The 17,057-nt window shown below is 34.5% G+C and overlaps 1 protein-coding gene across 1 annotated transcript in view; it reads left to right on the forward strand.

The window, feature by feature from the left end:
* The first annotated feature begins 1,501 nt into the window (after positions 1-1,501).
* The window catches only part of LOC141587349 (cysteine-rich receptor-like protein kinase 5), a 177,716-nt gene continuing 162,160 nt past the window's right edge, over positions 1,502-17,057 (forward strand). The window contains exon 1 of the mRNA XM_074408815.1: positions 1,502-1,542. Coding sequence (XP_074264916.1) covers positions 1,509-1,542 — 34 coding nt within the window. The 5' untranslated portion in view covers positions 1,502-1,508. The remainder of the gene's footprint in view (positions 1,543-17,057) is intronic.

Consider the following 17,057-nt stretch of genomic DNA (forward strand, 5'->3'; position numbering starts at 1 on the left):
AATTCTGACGCGTCCTTCAACCAGCTTTTCTCTCTCTGTAATATTAGCGGTACTGTTGACACTATATGCTCAGGTATTATTCTCACCTGTCTCCCCTGTTTTTTCCCTAGGAAAACTACTATATCAGCATTGCCCTTAAAAATTAAATACTCCTTCCATCCGAATTAATATTGAACATCTCATATTACACGAGTTAAGTATTATAATTCCGTGCCATATATATTTTTCTTCCTCTCTTTTCAAGTACAGGGGTAAATATGATTTCTTCACTTTACTATAATATATAGCCTGGAGTCAAATGAGAACACTATAGAAGCAAAGGAGGAATTAGTTAGAAATTTACTATCTGGGTATTAACATTCATGAGTGGGTTGATGAAAGTGTATGTTTGCCTAATCTGTTGTATGCACCGATATGAATGCATAATGTTGATACGCAGTACTAGTGTGCGCTGCTACATCCTTGTAGTATCTTGGCTGATACAACAACAACAACACAACAACAACAATACCCCAGTGCCTCAATGGCTCCCGCAAATTCCGGGGTAAAGGGGGGCCGGATGTACGCAGCCTTACCCTTGTGTTAGCAACACAAAGAGGTTGTTTCCGAATGACCCAAGATGAAAATTGCATCGAGAACTGCATCGAAGGACCGCCACTTCATAGCCTAAATAAAATCATTTATTAGGAGAAAAGATACCTTATATATGCAAATTAGTGTGTACTCTCTGGGGATTGAGCAAATTCATCAGCATAAGTTTAGGTCTGTGTTTGAGGTGATTTCAACACGTCGGAATATTGGGATAGGTGTTTATGAGTCTAATGACTAGTTGACTACTCTTATTGCCTCCATCATATTATAGTTATTGGCCTCGTAATACAGGTACCACTTCAACAGTTGGTTCAACTCCAAAGCAGAGTCATCATACAGGATCGAACATTTCTACTCCCAGTGCAACTCCAACCTCTTCTCAAGCTTCAGGTAGAAACTTTCGTATGGTGATGAACAAAACTTTTGAATTACGGTCTTGCATAACACGGCTAAAGACCGTTTCTTCAAATAATATGTCATTTTGGAAATGGAAGAAATCAAAGAAAAAAAACTTTCCCAACATTGTTAGTTGAAATTCTGTATTTTTGAAAATTAGTACTCTGCGTGTACATTGCCACACTCCCTGCCTTCAAAAGGTGCCGTATATAATACTCCCTCCTAATTGTGAAATTGCCCAAATTTCTTTTATTGGCCGATTTACTGAGATTGTCCTGGTTTCTAAATTCTGCAAAATTTTGAATCTGAAATTTATTCACTATCCTTAAAATTTGAATTAATACCAAGTGTGTTACTATTGTGCAGGAAGCAAAATTGGAATAGTTATCGGAGTAAGTGTGGCAGGAGTTGCCCTGGTGGCTTCATTGATTGTAGGGATTATCTTCTTTCGTAAAAGGACACCAAAACCAATTGTAGAAAACAATACACAGTCTGAACCAAAGGATGTTGACTATGTAACGATGGAACCAAATATTGCAAACTACTCCCAAGATGGTGATAATTCCAGCCCATATTAATCAAGTTTTCTGTGCTGCCTCGTGTCACGTAATTTGTGATTAATTTCATCTTATAACTTATGGTGCAGTAGCACAGACTCAAACTGCAAATGCAACAATTCCTCGGGAGAGTCCAGCTAGAACCAACAAGGATGGTCTCTTGAGCCCTGAGTCCCTGCAATACGGATTGGAAGATCTTCAAGCTGCTACTAACAACTTCTCTAAAGATAATAAAATCGGCCGAGGTGGATTCGGGATTGTTTACAAGGTGTGAAAATGTAGCAGCAAAACCTTTATCTTTTTGACAGTTTTTCTTTTAGACCTTACCATAACGACATTAAACCTCACTCTGTCAGGTTTTACAAAAGAAATTTTGATGAACAGTGAGGTTGCTCTATGGGGTAGTAATGTTTTAATAAGTTTTTACCACCCTCTGACAAGCGAAGTTGGTTTCAAATTCTTTCGTTTATGCAAGATCTACATAATACATTAATACATATGCAAGATGGTAGTTGAAAAGCAGTATTACCCGGTTTACCCAAAAGTTTACCTTAATTTGGCTTAATGTAAATGTTCTCTCTTATTCAGGGCGTGTTGCCAAATGGGCAAGAAATAGCTGTGAAGAGACTATCAAATGGCTCAGGTCAAGGTGATAAAGAATTCCAGACTGAGGTTATAGTCTTAGCAAAGCTTCAACACAGAAATCTAGTTAGGCTGCTAGGATATTGCCTAACTGATGATGAAGCCATATTAGTGTACGAATTTGTGGCCAACAAGAGTCTCGACTACTTCCTATTTGGTATCGTAACTTAACTGAAATTTACTACAATGTAAATTCCTATCAACACATCACACATTCGCACATGCCATTTATACCTTTCTCTTATTCGTGTTACATGCAGATAGTGAAAAACGAGCAAAATTGAACTGGTCATGTCGTTTCGATATTATCAAGGGCATTGCTCGAGGAATGATGTATATCCATGAAGACTCTCCAGTTCGAATGATGCATCGTGATCTCAAAGCTGCCAATGTTTTGTTGGATGCACAAATGTGTCCAAAAATTGCAGATTTTGGATTGGCAAGGATTTGTGATGTTGGACAAACTCATATTAATCCAACTCGAGTTGTTGGAACGCGGTAAGTCTTATAGTCTTACCATTAGTTGAAGCTCTTCAGATATAACTGGCATACTGCAACGTAATTAATCAGAAAATCAGGGTTAAGAAGTAAAACCACCATTAGAATAAGATTTAGGAAACGTGTACTTTTCCCCCCTCCTGGTAGACAAAAGAGTGCAGAAGGTTAAAGCCTAAGTAGCCAAATGGGGTTGGTGGAGATTCAGTTTAGATTAACTTTTTTAAATGCAAGTTATCTTTGAATTCATTTCAGTATTTCACCATGCTATTTTTTTTCATAAATCGCAGTGGTTATATGGCTCCCGAGTATTTATTTCAAGGACAGTTCTCATCAAAATCAGACGTCTATGCCTTGGGTGTGCTAATCTTGGAGATCGTTAGTGGTAGAAAGATTAGTGGTTCGTCCTTCAACCAATCAGATGACGATGACCTTTTGAGCAATGTGAGTATTAACCTTGTTTGAACATCTTTCCGGTTTTATCTCTCCCCTAATTGGTCATACTGGTGGTGTCCTGCAACCGCTGCGAGATGAGCACGCACTTATTGTTAAATAACGTAAGACCATTTCAAGAATGAAAGTTAAATGGTCTCTAAAATTCGTATAATTGTAAAAAGATCACATTAACAACAATAAAATGGGTAAACAACCTCATGAATTAAAATGTTACTAAATAAAAACGCCGGGTCACTAAAAATTGAGTTAAGTGATACCAAAGTATTATCAGACATTCTCGTACATGAATTTGCGATGGATAATTTATTCTATTATATACACAGGCATGGAAAAGTTGGGAAGACGAAAAACCTTTGGAAATTATGGATCCAATGTTAAGTGATTCATTTTCAAGTAAAGAAATCATAAAATGTGTGCAATTGGGGTTACTATGTGTTCAAGAGGATAGAAATCTAAGGCCTACTATGTCCACTGTAGTCCACATGCTCAACTCTCACTCTGGTGTCGCTGTGATCTCTTCACCACAGCACCCTGCCTACATTTACAATGGCAGCTTTCAGCAATCAACAACGGTGTCTACTACGGCTAGCACGTCTAGGTCGACCGCCAGGTAGTTTTGATCACAGGTGATGTGTGACAATTAGATGAAAACTTGCCAGCAGTGCTAGTGTTTGTTCAAAGAATGATACTCTTTCGATCGAGTTGCATAATTTGGGTGTGTTTTGTTAGAAATATTAGTGCTCATCTATTAGGAGAAAACAAAAAAAGGTAAGAATATACCGACTTCGAGTGGTTTGGTCCACGCTTTTATCCACGGTCTCGATCCAGTATAATCATCAATTTACAAGTATAGGTTTTAAGGACAACTTTGTGTTTCTTGCAGACCCAAGAATATGAGTAAGCATCTCTCTTTCGGTCTTTTGGTTCAAGTGGTTTGAATGGAATGAATTGGAATGATCTTTGAATTTAGAATCTTATACCTCCTCGTAAGCTTTTGGTTCACCATAAGTTTAGTTTGTAAGAAGGGTGAAATAAGTTTGAAACCTAAGCGAGAAGGTAGGTACGAGATCTAATTCTATCGCAAATTTCCCTAGCAATTAGTGCTGAACTTAAGTTCGGTGAGATGGTAGAGTAGAACGAGCTGAAGCAGTCTATGTCCAATTGTCCATCTGCTTCGTCACGAGAATATAGCGAGGGTGAAATGGTCTTCCTGAGGGAACATTTAGTATTGCTTTCAATACATATATCTTGAAATACTTCAGTTCTCTGGGCTCATCTTTGTGTACTCAGAGTTCCCCTCATTTGAAAACTAGATTTACTTCCCCATTTGTAATCTGCTTACCTAGTTTCATCCCAAATTGATTTGTACATTGACTTTCGAGAAGACTTGGTTCCTGTACAGATTACTACAGAATAGTGGAATGACATTGGTCGTTAACTACCAACAACGTTCTTAGTTATGTTCCATTTATTTGCTTACCATTGATCAAAAATACCCCTGTAAAACAGAATAGTTGTATAATTGTAATGATTGAGACAGGTTGTTGTATAACGTCCCGGCCTCTGGTCATTATCATCCTTCGGGCTGACTTGGGTTCATGTGGAGTCTCATTTTAGGTTATCAACATATATCTTATCTTGTGTTTACAAGTTTTGACCGAGAATCTCATTTTTAAGCTAGTTTTATGTGCATTTATATTGTTTTTAAGTTAAACTAGTTAAGTTAAATGTCAGTTCCATCATATTTGGATCATTATTAAGCTTATTTGTTGGTTTCAGTTTAGCTCACGTTGGGATAAAGAGGTTTGTTGTCGGTTTGGCTTATGTCAGCTTTGATGTAGTCGGTTCACCAAATTTTCGAGTTTTTTAGTCGGGTTTTAGGCGATTCAGGTTAGATTTATTGTGTCCGGCTAGGTTGCATCAAAACGGACACGGACACAGACACGGACACGGACACGTGACACGGCATCCCATGAAATTTAGGACACGGGGCACGTTATTTAAATTTAATAAAATATATATTTTGTAGTTATATATGTGTGATTTTATTTTTGAAAAAGTTTGATATTAAATTTAAATAAATGAAGGTAAAATTTGACGTTAAATATAACTTATTCTCATTTCTAAAACCAAAATCAACTTATAATCAATTTTTTTCGACATCTCATTACTTGTCTAAAGATCATTTGCCCAACAAATTCAACCATATAACAATTCGCGCCATTTACCTTAAATTCAACTTTCCGTTTGAAGGTGTGTCCAAATACCATGGACATGGCTCAAAATACCATGGACACAGCTCAAAATACCATGGACACGCGTCGGACACGAGCCTAAATAAAAGATGAAAGTTAGACACGGCTTTACAGGTGTCCGACACGTTTTGACGAGTGTCCGACGAGTGTCGTGTCCGACACGGGAACACCGATTAGGAGGAGTGTCCGTGCAACCTAGGTGTCCGGTCAGCTGTAAAAAATAACGAATGTATTTATGAAATAAAGGGAGAGATACACTGCTGCAAGTAGAGCTGGCAAATCTGACCCGACCGGAGTGACCCGACCCGACCCGACCCGACCCGAACCCGAAAATATGGTGACCCGTAACAGACCCGACCCGATGACGACCCGTAACCCGACACGACCCGATTATTAGTGACCCGAACCCGACCCAGACCCGACCCGATATTGACCCGACCCGATACTGACCCGATTAAATTGATGACCCGACAATTATTAAGCTTAATTTTGATCAAAATGAAAGTGATTTTGTATTTAGATGGATATGTTTGACTTAGTAATGAATTAATTAAACCAAATAATAGGTTAAAAATTAAATTTAATGGTAAAAAATTATAGTAATGCGATTAAGTTACCGGACCCGATAATGACCCGATTTGACCCGATAACGACCCGAACCCGGCCCGACTCGACCCGAAAGGGTATGACCCGAACCCAATATAACCCGACCCGACGTGACACGATCCGACTGACCCGATTGCCACCTCTAGCTGCAAGCTTGGTGTGGTATGTACTGATATACCGTGATCCGTTGACCGTTAAAAGAAAGAATTGCAGAACATGTTTTCAAGGTCTAGTTTCACCCTATATGTGACTATTAGCTGGCCGGTTTTTTGGACTTAAGTTTAGTTCTTATGGGTAAAGTTTAGTTCATTTCCTATAACTCTAGAAGTGACGTTTAAGTTTAAGTCATTTTTTCTCTATAATTTAGTTTAGTTTAGCTTTGCTAGTTTAATTTAGTTTTGACCGTTTTATCCCCCAATAAAAACGGATCCTTATTGTTGTTGATGATACTAGTGTATATCCCCGTGCTACAGCATGGTATTTTTTAGTTTTGTTTTACAAAGAGACATTCTCATTAAATTAATTGCATAAATTAACGGTACATTTAATGTTATAATTACTAATATAATCTTAGTAAGATAGAAAAGGAAAGTTTATTACCATTAAAAGACACTTTAAGTTCAGTTATTTTTGTCTTAAACCATTTTTACTTTACTATAAAAATTAACTCTATAATGCTATATCATTGCATGAAATTAATTTATGACATTAAATTACAATTAAGTGATGTAAAAATGTAAAATCTAATTAAAACGCGTATAAACCTTATAATAAAACAGGTAAAAAGAGTAAGTATAACACGTACTTAAAAAGACGATTTACGAAAAATTAGACTAATATTTTTTTTATTTTTAATTAAAAAAATACATAAAAATGGTTATGTCCTTTAAAATATACACCATATTTAGAGTGGAACTGATGAGGATAATATAAGAAACAGATTTACGTAATTTTAGGGTGTAAGTGATGTCAATAATTATGTTAAAGATTGCATAAGAAGCTGTAATTTTAAAGTGAAACTGATGAAGAATAATATTTATGAAAATGGAAATGATAAGAATATATAAGAATATATTAAAGTGAAATGAAAAAGTCATAAATATGAATTTTAATTAAAAAGATTAGAGTTTAATTATAAGAATATAATAATTAAAAAGATAATAATGTAATGATTTTTTTTTTACTTGTTAGTTATTTAGCTAGATGTTTTTTTGAGGGAAAACTAAGAGAATTTTTATTCTCTTAGTAGTAGAGGGATTAGTAGTAGGGGGGATTCCTACGCCAACCAATTTAGTTCACTCCGTCACCAATGCAAGCTAATATTTACGTTCATTCTGTAAATATATAATTATACATGTAGCATTTTCTTATTGAGACTAGGTTGTATTGTCAAGGACACATACAGAGATTTAATCAATCATTAATATTATAACCAGTACTTGGATATATATTAATCCCTCTTGCTAATCTAGCTAGTAGCTATAATTAGTAGAATTGGTAAAAGAAAATCATAAGAAACTCTGCTTTGGTTTGATCATTTCTTGTACGATCGTGTTTCGTGTATAGATTAAAGCCGTTCTATATACTTCAATAAATAAATATAGTCAGACCGTTTCAGTCCAAAAAAAGGAATCCTTAAATCTGTTGTTAATATTGTTTCTATGCCAACCGGCTTTGGTCCAGTTTAAAGTTAACGGTCATCACTGATGCTTGGATCTTGAATGGCTCTGCAAAATACTGTTGAGTGAATACAGTTTCTATGTCTGTGTCTTCATTGGTTACTCACCCTCGCAACATTCTTACCTTTGCCTTGACCGCTCTACCAACCGCATCTATAGCTCCCGACATGTTCGCTTCATCGACACAACCTATCCTTTCGCTTCCGCCTCTACCACCACCACCCACTCCTTGCCCTCCTCGGATGAATGGTGCCCGCTGACCATTCCTCTCCTCTCAACCCCTCCTACCACCCCAACCTCTGCCATCCCACACTCACCCTCTCCCACACCCACTGATCCGCCTATCCCTACCAACACAGCACCCACAACACCACGCCCACCCATCACCCATGTCTATTCTCGACGACCTCAACCCCACTCTCCTCAATCTGCCACCCCCTCTCCTCCACCTCCCCACTACTACAGATATAGGGCATAACATATAAAAAAGCGGACGTTGTTAAAGCGTCCGTTGTTAAAGGTTTTAACAACGGTTGGTTTTTAAGAAACCTGTTGTGAAAACTATTAACAACGGTTAAAAACCGTTGTCGTTACGAGACATTCGTTGTGGAAAGTGTGACTAATTTTTGGTGGGAAAGTTATAACAACGGTTACAATAGAAAAAACCGTTGTTATAACTAAAGACAACGGTTTTTTTTTTAAATAACCGTTGTTATTGTTTTAAAAAAAAAAAATACAAAGCATTACTGCCAAAATCCCTCCTGCATCAATTAATTATATATTACTAGATGCATGCATTATTACTGCCAAAATCCCTGCATGAAAGGACATAATATATGGAATGCGAAGGGTTATAAGATTTGAAGCAGGGATATGGCACAACTTCCTAAACAAAATTCGTATTAATTTAAGCATCAAACCCTAAACATATTAATTAAAAAACAACTCAAACGACACATTACTAATTATAAATTCATTCCACTAACTCAATAACCAATCCATTATATCACTATCTCCACCCTAAACTCCAAACCCTAAATCTTTAAAACCTAATAAACTCCAAACTTCCTTCAATAATGAATGATACCATTCGTTTAACATGCATTATGACCAAGTAAAACAAAAGTTTCATACGCCGCTTGCAGGAAATCGAGAGGAAGTACATGCTCTTCCTTGAGGATGCTCGGATCGCACTCAAGAACGCAAAAAAAAATGGCTTGTTAGAGCCGCAGATAATGCAGCTATATGAAGATATTGCATCTGCGGAACGAAACCTCCAAATAGCAAAGGAGGAGTGGATGAATATCATAGAAGAGAATGCATCCCTATATGAACATCTAAGAATTGTATTTTTAGCAATGCATTAAGTTTATGTATATATATCAATTAATTAAGTTTATGTATGTTAAATGTGGATTTGTTTTACTATCCTCTCCATCATCTTCTTTATTTTATTTTATTTAATTTGTTTTACAAATAAACGCAGAAAAACTAAGGGAATAATAATTAAAGAAAGAACAATGACGGAGAAAAACACATGCAAATAAAATAATTAAAGAAAGAACAATAATGACGGAGATGACAAAACCTAAAATCATAAAGCGATAGATATATACCTGATAATTAGAGAAAGAAAGAGACGATGACAACAACAGTGGCGGAGATGATAAAGCGACGATGAGAAAGATGTTGGAATATGTGTCCTCCGACAATAATGCGATCACAACTGTCAATCATTATGATCACATGTTTAAGTCTCATTTTAGAATACACGTGGGATGTAATTATTTTACAGTCAACTGGTCCACACATATCGGTAATGATTGGCTGACTAGAGTTTGACATTACTGTCGTGAGACGGTGGTGATCAGTTGATCCCCTTAAGTCATACCTATAGGGAAATACTCTTAATTGATTATTTAATTAATCGTATGCCGATACGAGTTAATTAAATTGCTTAAAATTGACAGATTATTTTGTGAGTATAATTAACGTGTCTTATTGTAATTCGATTATATTAGATACGGTCTAAGTAATTGAATTGTTTTATTACTTAGATAAAATTATTGTTTACGAAACAATTTGGAATTGAAATTGAATGAATAATTATTATAAATACAAGACGTTGTAATTTATAATTTGATAAACCGTTTCGGTACAAGTAATTACGAATTACTAGTTGATTTTGTAAATGACATACTTTATGAGTATGTTGATTTTTAATATGTTAAAAATACATTACAAATTCACATGTCAAATAACATGTCACATATGTCACAATTTGACAAATGACAAAATAAAATGGATTCTCCATTTTATGCATAAAACCGAAAATAAGAGTGGGAGTATATAGTTTATATTGTGTTGTTTATTTTAAATGGAGACACAATCATAACCCTAGGTTGTAGGCTTGCATGCCTAGTCTCTTGTGAAGAGCAAAAATGAAAAATATTGGGCAACCTACCCAAGCCTCTTTTTCGGCCAAAACAAAAAAGAAAAGAAGAGGAGTTTTCTCTTTGATGATTCATTCATTCATTCAAGATCATAATTTTTCTAGAGTAAGAAAATTATATACTCTCTACAATTTGTGAAAATTCTAGAGAAATAAAACCACAAAATCTCCTCCTCTTGAACCGAAATATTTTAAAAGAACAAATAAATATTTTGTGTCAAATTTTAAGTAAGACTAATTCTAATACTAGATCATATTATTTTAGTCTTTAAGAAGTATTCCTTGGGTATTCACTTTTGGGAGAGATTCTATACTTGAATCTTTGTTCATCCATTATTTGGAATGCTCAAGAACTATAAAGAAGGAGATCTTGTTGGTGCCCTTTTAATCCGAAAATCATATGGTGAGAAAACGATTTCTTCTCTATATTTACTTATGTTTGCATGCATAAGATTTGTATTTAATTTTATGACTAAATTAAAAGTAACATATATGAATATGTTAAGTAATGGGATATAGATTTCTAACAAGCGGTATCAAGAGCCTTAGGTTGTTTGCATACAAATCGGTTATAGTTTTTCCGAATTATACGATTAACATATAAAACTTATAAATTTGTGCTTATTATGATATATCACGAAATCAATTATGCATGTTAAAGTTTCTGATCCTAATGTATTTAGGATATTTTGGTTAATTTATGGATTTTTATTGTTCATTTTATATAATAATGGCATTAAAAATGTGATTTTATGATAAAAATGTCATTTTTGGACTAAAATTAGCTAAACTTCGAATTTTCCAGTGGTTTTTGGATATGTTTTCACATATATTATTTTTAGATGACCTGTAAATTTTCATAATTTTATGAGTTCTTATGCTCGAAATTGGGCATGTTCATACATATTATAATGCTGCATTTTATTTATGATTGTCATAATTTTATTTTATGTAATTTTATTTTATGTAATTTTACTTAGTATGGCCTTAGTTTTTAATTGATATTACCCGAAATGTATGGGAATATCGATTCGGTTGTAATTTATTGTGATCTCGTATCACCGTTTGTAATTTAATAGATATATTTTATTTTAATTACAAATGTATAATAGGAAATTATGTAATTTGTTATGTAATTTATTTATTCTGGAGTTCCTTAAAGACGGTGCCACACAAGAAGGCGATACATAAAGACGGTGTTATCTCGAGATGCGTGCCAAAACCGAAGTTCAAGGGACCAATGGAGTTGGTTTCCGAATATGTAATAGTTAATTAGATTTTCTATTTTAGGAAGGCCATACTAGGATTTAATTTATGTTTTGCATTTTATTCATATGTCGCATGCATCGCTAAATCGTCATAACTAAAACATGCATTATCTTTTTTATCGAGTTTATCGACCGTGTCAATTACAATTATCGTAGTTCACCGCTTTAGTTCACTTAAAACGTGATAGATAATAAATTGACATGACCTCTCGCTAAATAAACAATTGAGACTTAGCCTTACCAAAAAGTAGAAATCATGAAAACCTATTTCATGAGGGAGTGCACTCGGCCACACCGGGGTACAAACCTTGTTACGTAGGGAAAGTGGGTGATAAATGTATATCCACCGAATTTATGTTAATGAAGGATATTTCGGCACACCGTGCCCTAAGTTGATATGAGTTTGGATCATGAACACATTTATTCGAAATTTGGGTTGAACTCAACGAAAGTATTCACGACGATTTCCGGATGTGTTTCGGGTTAAAGATAAATATTAATGTAATTTTATCGACCAAGAGTTCTAAAAGTAGAATCGATTAAAGAGTTAATCCACCGAGTTATATTAATAAAGGGTATTTCGGCACACCGTGCCCCAAGTTAATATGAATTTGGATCTTGGAATCATTTATCATAGTTGGGTAGAGGTCACTATGTAAATGTTTTACTTGTTATTTACAAGTATTAATAAAACGATAAATGTTAAGTTTTCCACTATTCAGTTATCATATTGTTCTATTTCTTTACCACAATTCATATACGATATCATTTCGATTTTTGATTCAAATCTCCATTAAAACATCGTAACTAAAGACAAAATTTGAATTTTTCTTCTAAAAACCTCGTATTATCCATGGTAAGGATCTCTTGTGAAGAGTATAGATAAAAGTTATTCATGATCAAAAGGGTTTTTGATTCTTGACTAACATATCTACTTACAATGAATTGTTTCTCATATACTTAATTGAGTTAAGTACTTTGAAACGTTACATCATTTTGGTAACTAGATTTGTTTGAAATCAAAATTGACCAAAATACCGCAACCACTTCAATGAAAGTTTTAAGATTAAACAAATGAATTGAAGAGTAATCTTCACGAAATTCAATTTTGCTTCTCTAAGCAAAGACTCATTGAAATGAGTGGGAGCATTCTCTTAAACCGTTAAGAAAAGGACGAAGTTCAAAGAAGTAAAATTAGAATGGAATTGATACAAGGTAATGTTGAAAGTAAAGCTATTGAGAATAACGATACTAAACCTATCAATCCCGACCGATAAAGTTTCCATTGTCTTAGTTGTTGGACGCTAGAAAGGAAACTACCCCAAATTATTGAAGAATCAACAAGTTAGTTATGGGACATCTAATGGGACCTTCTTCTTTAAATGTTTATTTGATTGACATAAATCTTGCTAAGTACTACTTCGTCAATATTAGAAACCGGTGGTGGTTTTCATCATTGTATTTGATACATAGGATGATTAGAATATGACGACTAGCAACAATGATGTTGAGAGATAGAGTCATTGTGTACTCAATCTAGTTTTTGGGTTTAGAGTTGTACTTAATTGTGACTATTAAGTGCATAAGCTCTAAATAAGAATATAAACTTGTTAAGATACAAAAGAGGTTTCACTTTTGTGACCCTATACACCATGATTTGATGTATGGCTAGCCCATTATCAAGGTGATTATATTCTAAACCCAACTAGAATGATATATCATGAAGATGATGCAAGACTCAAATTGGTAACCCAAGATTAAACCTTAGATTTTGGAATGATGAACGCAAAGAGTTATCGAGTACTCTTGAAACCATTAGATTGTTAATCTTATGGTATATGCGTATCTTGTATTCAAAACAAGATGTCTCGTGCCTTTTTGGTTGAAAAGGAGATCGAGGTTGTAAATCATTGATCCAAATAGGTTGATCATTTTATTTTATCAACAATTTAAGTTGACGCTAATATGTTCACTTAATAAGGTAAATAGAGAAATCTTTGAAGAAGTTCAAAGAGTTCAAAGAATCACGATTTAGTCGCGATGGGATTATCAAAGTGAAGACTTTGATATAAGCCAAAGGAAATGTGATATGGTATCACAAATTAATCTCTCTTAGCACGCATTATGGGATAATGTGTGGTTGGATAAAGAATTCAAACGCTATTCGATATGGTTTGGACTTCAATCAAGTTACTTTGAGTTACTTGATCCTTTTGGGGATTTTATCATTTTGTCTAAATTATTTTTCCACTAAATCTAAAACGAATCATATGAGATATGAAATGGTAGGATACCATGTTTGTAAGTTTACAAAAGAAACAAATGCTCATTTTTCTTTACTATAATCACGAGTACAACGGGTTTGTGGCTCGTGAAACTGTCTTTCAAAAATACAAGTTTATTTCTTGAAGATAGAGTGGGAGAAATTATTCAAGAGCCACAAAGAATGTTATGTCGCGAGAAACTGGTCTTTCTTGGCTACATGAGACGTTTTGTGCAAAACGTTGTTTCTTCAAAACCTAGGAGGTTAAAGTCGTCACTTGTTGAAGATGTTGAATTCATGTTACTTTTAAGAAAGTAAAGAGCTTACAACTTACAATGAAATTGTTTGATTCAAGTTGATTACTTCTGGAAAGTAATGAACACATTGTTTGATTCAAGTTGATTACTTCTGGAAAGTAATGAACATATGACTTACATGAGAGTGTTTAAGTCACAACTCAATTCAAGGCTTAGAGCCATGAAAATCCGAAATAAAAGGCTTGATTAGTGACAAAGGGTTTTGCACTAATAAAGAGAGATTTCAAAGCTTGATTGGTTGCAAAGGGTTTTGCACTAGTTGAAATGCTTAAGTCTATTTGGATTTTCTTAGGAACTGTGTTTCATTATGAGATATATATAGCGAGTGAATCTAAAACCCACTTCTTCATAGAAGGAATGTATTCGATACATGTTATGAGTTTGTAGATTCTTACAATCCTAAGATAATGTGAAACTTAAGAGAGGGTCTTAAGTAGGACATCAATGAGTTGGAATCAATGTTTTGATCATGTTATAAAACTTTTCTCGATAAGTCGAGAAGTTGTGTTTATACATGGAGTTTAGTGGAAGTTACGGTAATTTTAATTAGTCTTATATGTGGATGACATATTGATCATTGAAAATGATTTAAGACTTTTGGAGTAATTTAATACATCTTTAATATCCGGATTTATGGAGATAAATCTACATGATATTAGCGTCAAATAAGAAGTCCTATGTTGATAAGATTCATGACTAGTTCAATCGAGTTGAACATATTTGATTGATTCCATTTGCTTCCGCTGCCGGATCAATTAAATGATTAATGATGTATAACACTTCATATACTTTGAGTATGATGAATTGTTTTAAAATCGAATTCAAGTAATAGTTACCAAGTAGCCATATTGATTATCTTTAAGCGCTTGTAGAAGCATTAAGGATGGAAAGTTAAGTGTTTTTGATGCAATTTTGTGTAAAGTGTGTTACACAAATGACAATTGACAATTGATATTGCGCATGGTTTCCGACAAAACCGTATTCAAAACACCTAAGGATGGTTAAGATACCATTGTGGCTATGTTATTTAAGAAATAGATTTTCTAGAATCGTTCTAGGCAATAAAGAACAATGAAAGATATTTACAACGGAAATTGAGTACACTTGCAATCATGAGATGTGCAAGAAGGATGAGTCTCGCACACTGTGAAAACAGTGGGAGCTATTCTAAGGCTAGAGGGCCTATGTCTAGATTGGATCTAGACACGTGCTCAGAAAGTTTTGTAATGCAAATGTATACATTACAAAGGAAAACGAGTATGTAGTAAGGTTGAGTAAGGTACGAGAACTTGATAAAACCTACTAACCAAAGCCTTCTCATAGGCTTAACATGATGAGTCATGTCATTTCAATTGAATTGAGATGAACAACTACATTCAAGATCAAACTTGATTATAGAATATGAAGTGGTAATCAAGTATTGACTACTCATATGATAATCACATTTATCGTTCGAGTTTTTAAATCTGAAAACTCCTTTATATACTTTGTTACATCCAAACGGGTTGTAGAGAGAATGTTGAACCCCGTTAAAGTGAACCCGGATTAACATGGTATTCGCCCATAGTCACTTGTATGAGGTGACGACTCAAAGTGACTAGAGTGTGATGCGATTGATGGCAAGTTCAAGTGCCATAGAGTCATGTGAGATGACTAGTCGATCACATAGGCAGACTGTTAGGAACACTTTGTCGGGCCTTATGACCGCTTATAGAGTTCTGTCAAATTTATATAGCCTGGTCGTGGCGAGAGCTACTATAGTATTCTAATGAGTCGATTCTTTTGACTAAAGACTGTTCGCCTAAGATGGCACAGTTTCAGATTAACTTTGATTTGTGTTACTACGACCTTCGTAAATGGAGTCAAATGGGCATATTTTGGGTTATGATGGTTGTGGCTAGTAGAAGGGAATAAGTGCAATAGGAATTGTCCACCCCTTGTCAGGGTTATAACAATATCTCAGGGCCACTCGAGGAGTAATGAACTGGAAATGCGTGGCCCCGCTCGGAAGGTATCTATGGTAGATATATCCGGTCAATCAGTTATTCTCCAGATTGAGGAAACCACTCTCGATATGATCACTTGCAAGTACGACCTGAAAGACACCTTGCATTGAGTAGGAGATAGTAATGGGACAAGAGAATTGGTGACGCACAATTGTCGAGGACAAGTGAGAGATTGTTGGAATATGTGTCCTCCGACAATAATGCGATCACAACTGTCGATCATTATGATCACATGTTTAAGTCTCATTTTAGAATATATGTGGGATGTAATTATTTTACAGTCAACTGGTTCACACATATCGGTAATGATTGGCTAACTAGAGTTTGACATTACTGTCGTGAGACGGTGGTGATCAGTTGATCCCCTTAGGTCATACCTATAGGGAAATACTCTTAATTGATTATTTAATTAATCGTATGCCGATACGAGTTAATTAAATTGCTTAAAATTGACGGATGATTTTGTGAGTATAATTAACGTGTCTTATTGTAATTCGATTATATTAGATACGGTCTAAGTAATTGAGTTGTTTTATTACTTAGATAAAATTATTGTTTACGAAACAATTTGGAATTGAAATTGAATGAATAATTATTATAAATACAAGACGTTGTTATTTATAATTTGATAAACCGTTTTGGTACAAGTAATTACGAATTACTAGTTGATTTTGTAAATGACATACTTTATGAGTATGTTGATTTTTAATATGTTAAAAATACATTACAAATTCACATGTCAAATAACATGTCACATATGTCACAATTTGACAAATGACAAAATAAAATGGATTCTCCATTTTATGATAAAACCGAAAATAAGGGTGGGAGTATATAGTTTATATTGTGTTGTTTATTTTAAATGGAGACACAATCATAATCCTAGGTTGTAGGCTTGCATGCCTAGTCTCTTGTGAAGAGCAAAAATGAAAAATATTGGGCAACCTACCCAAGCCTCTTTTTCGGCCAAAACAAAAAAAGAAAAGAAGAGGAGTTTTCTCTTTGATGATTCATTCATTCATTCAAGATCATATTTTTTCTAGAGTAAAAAAATTATATACTCTCTACAATTTG

This window comes from Silene latifolia, chromosome 6 (assembly GCF_048544455.1).
Source record: "Silene latifolia isolate original U9 population chromosome 6, ASM4854445v1, whole genome shotgun sequence".
In the NCBI taxonomy this organism is placed as follows: domain Eukaryota; kingdom Viridiplantae; phylum Streptophyta; class Magnoliopsida; order Caryophyllales; family Caryophyllaceae; genus Silene; species Silene latifolia.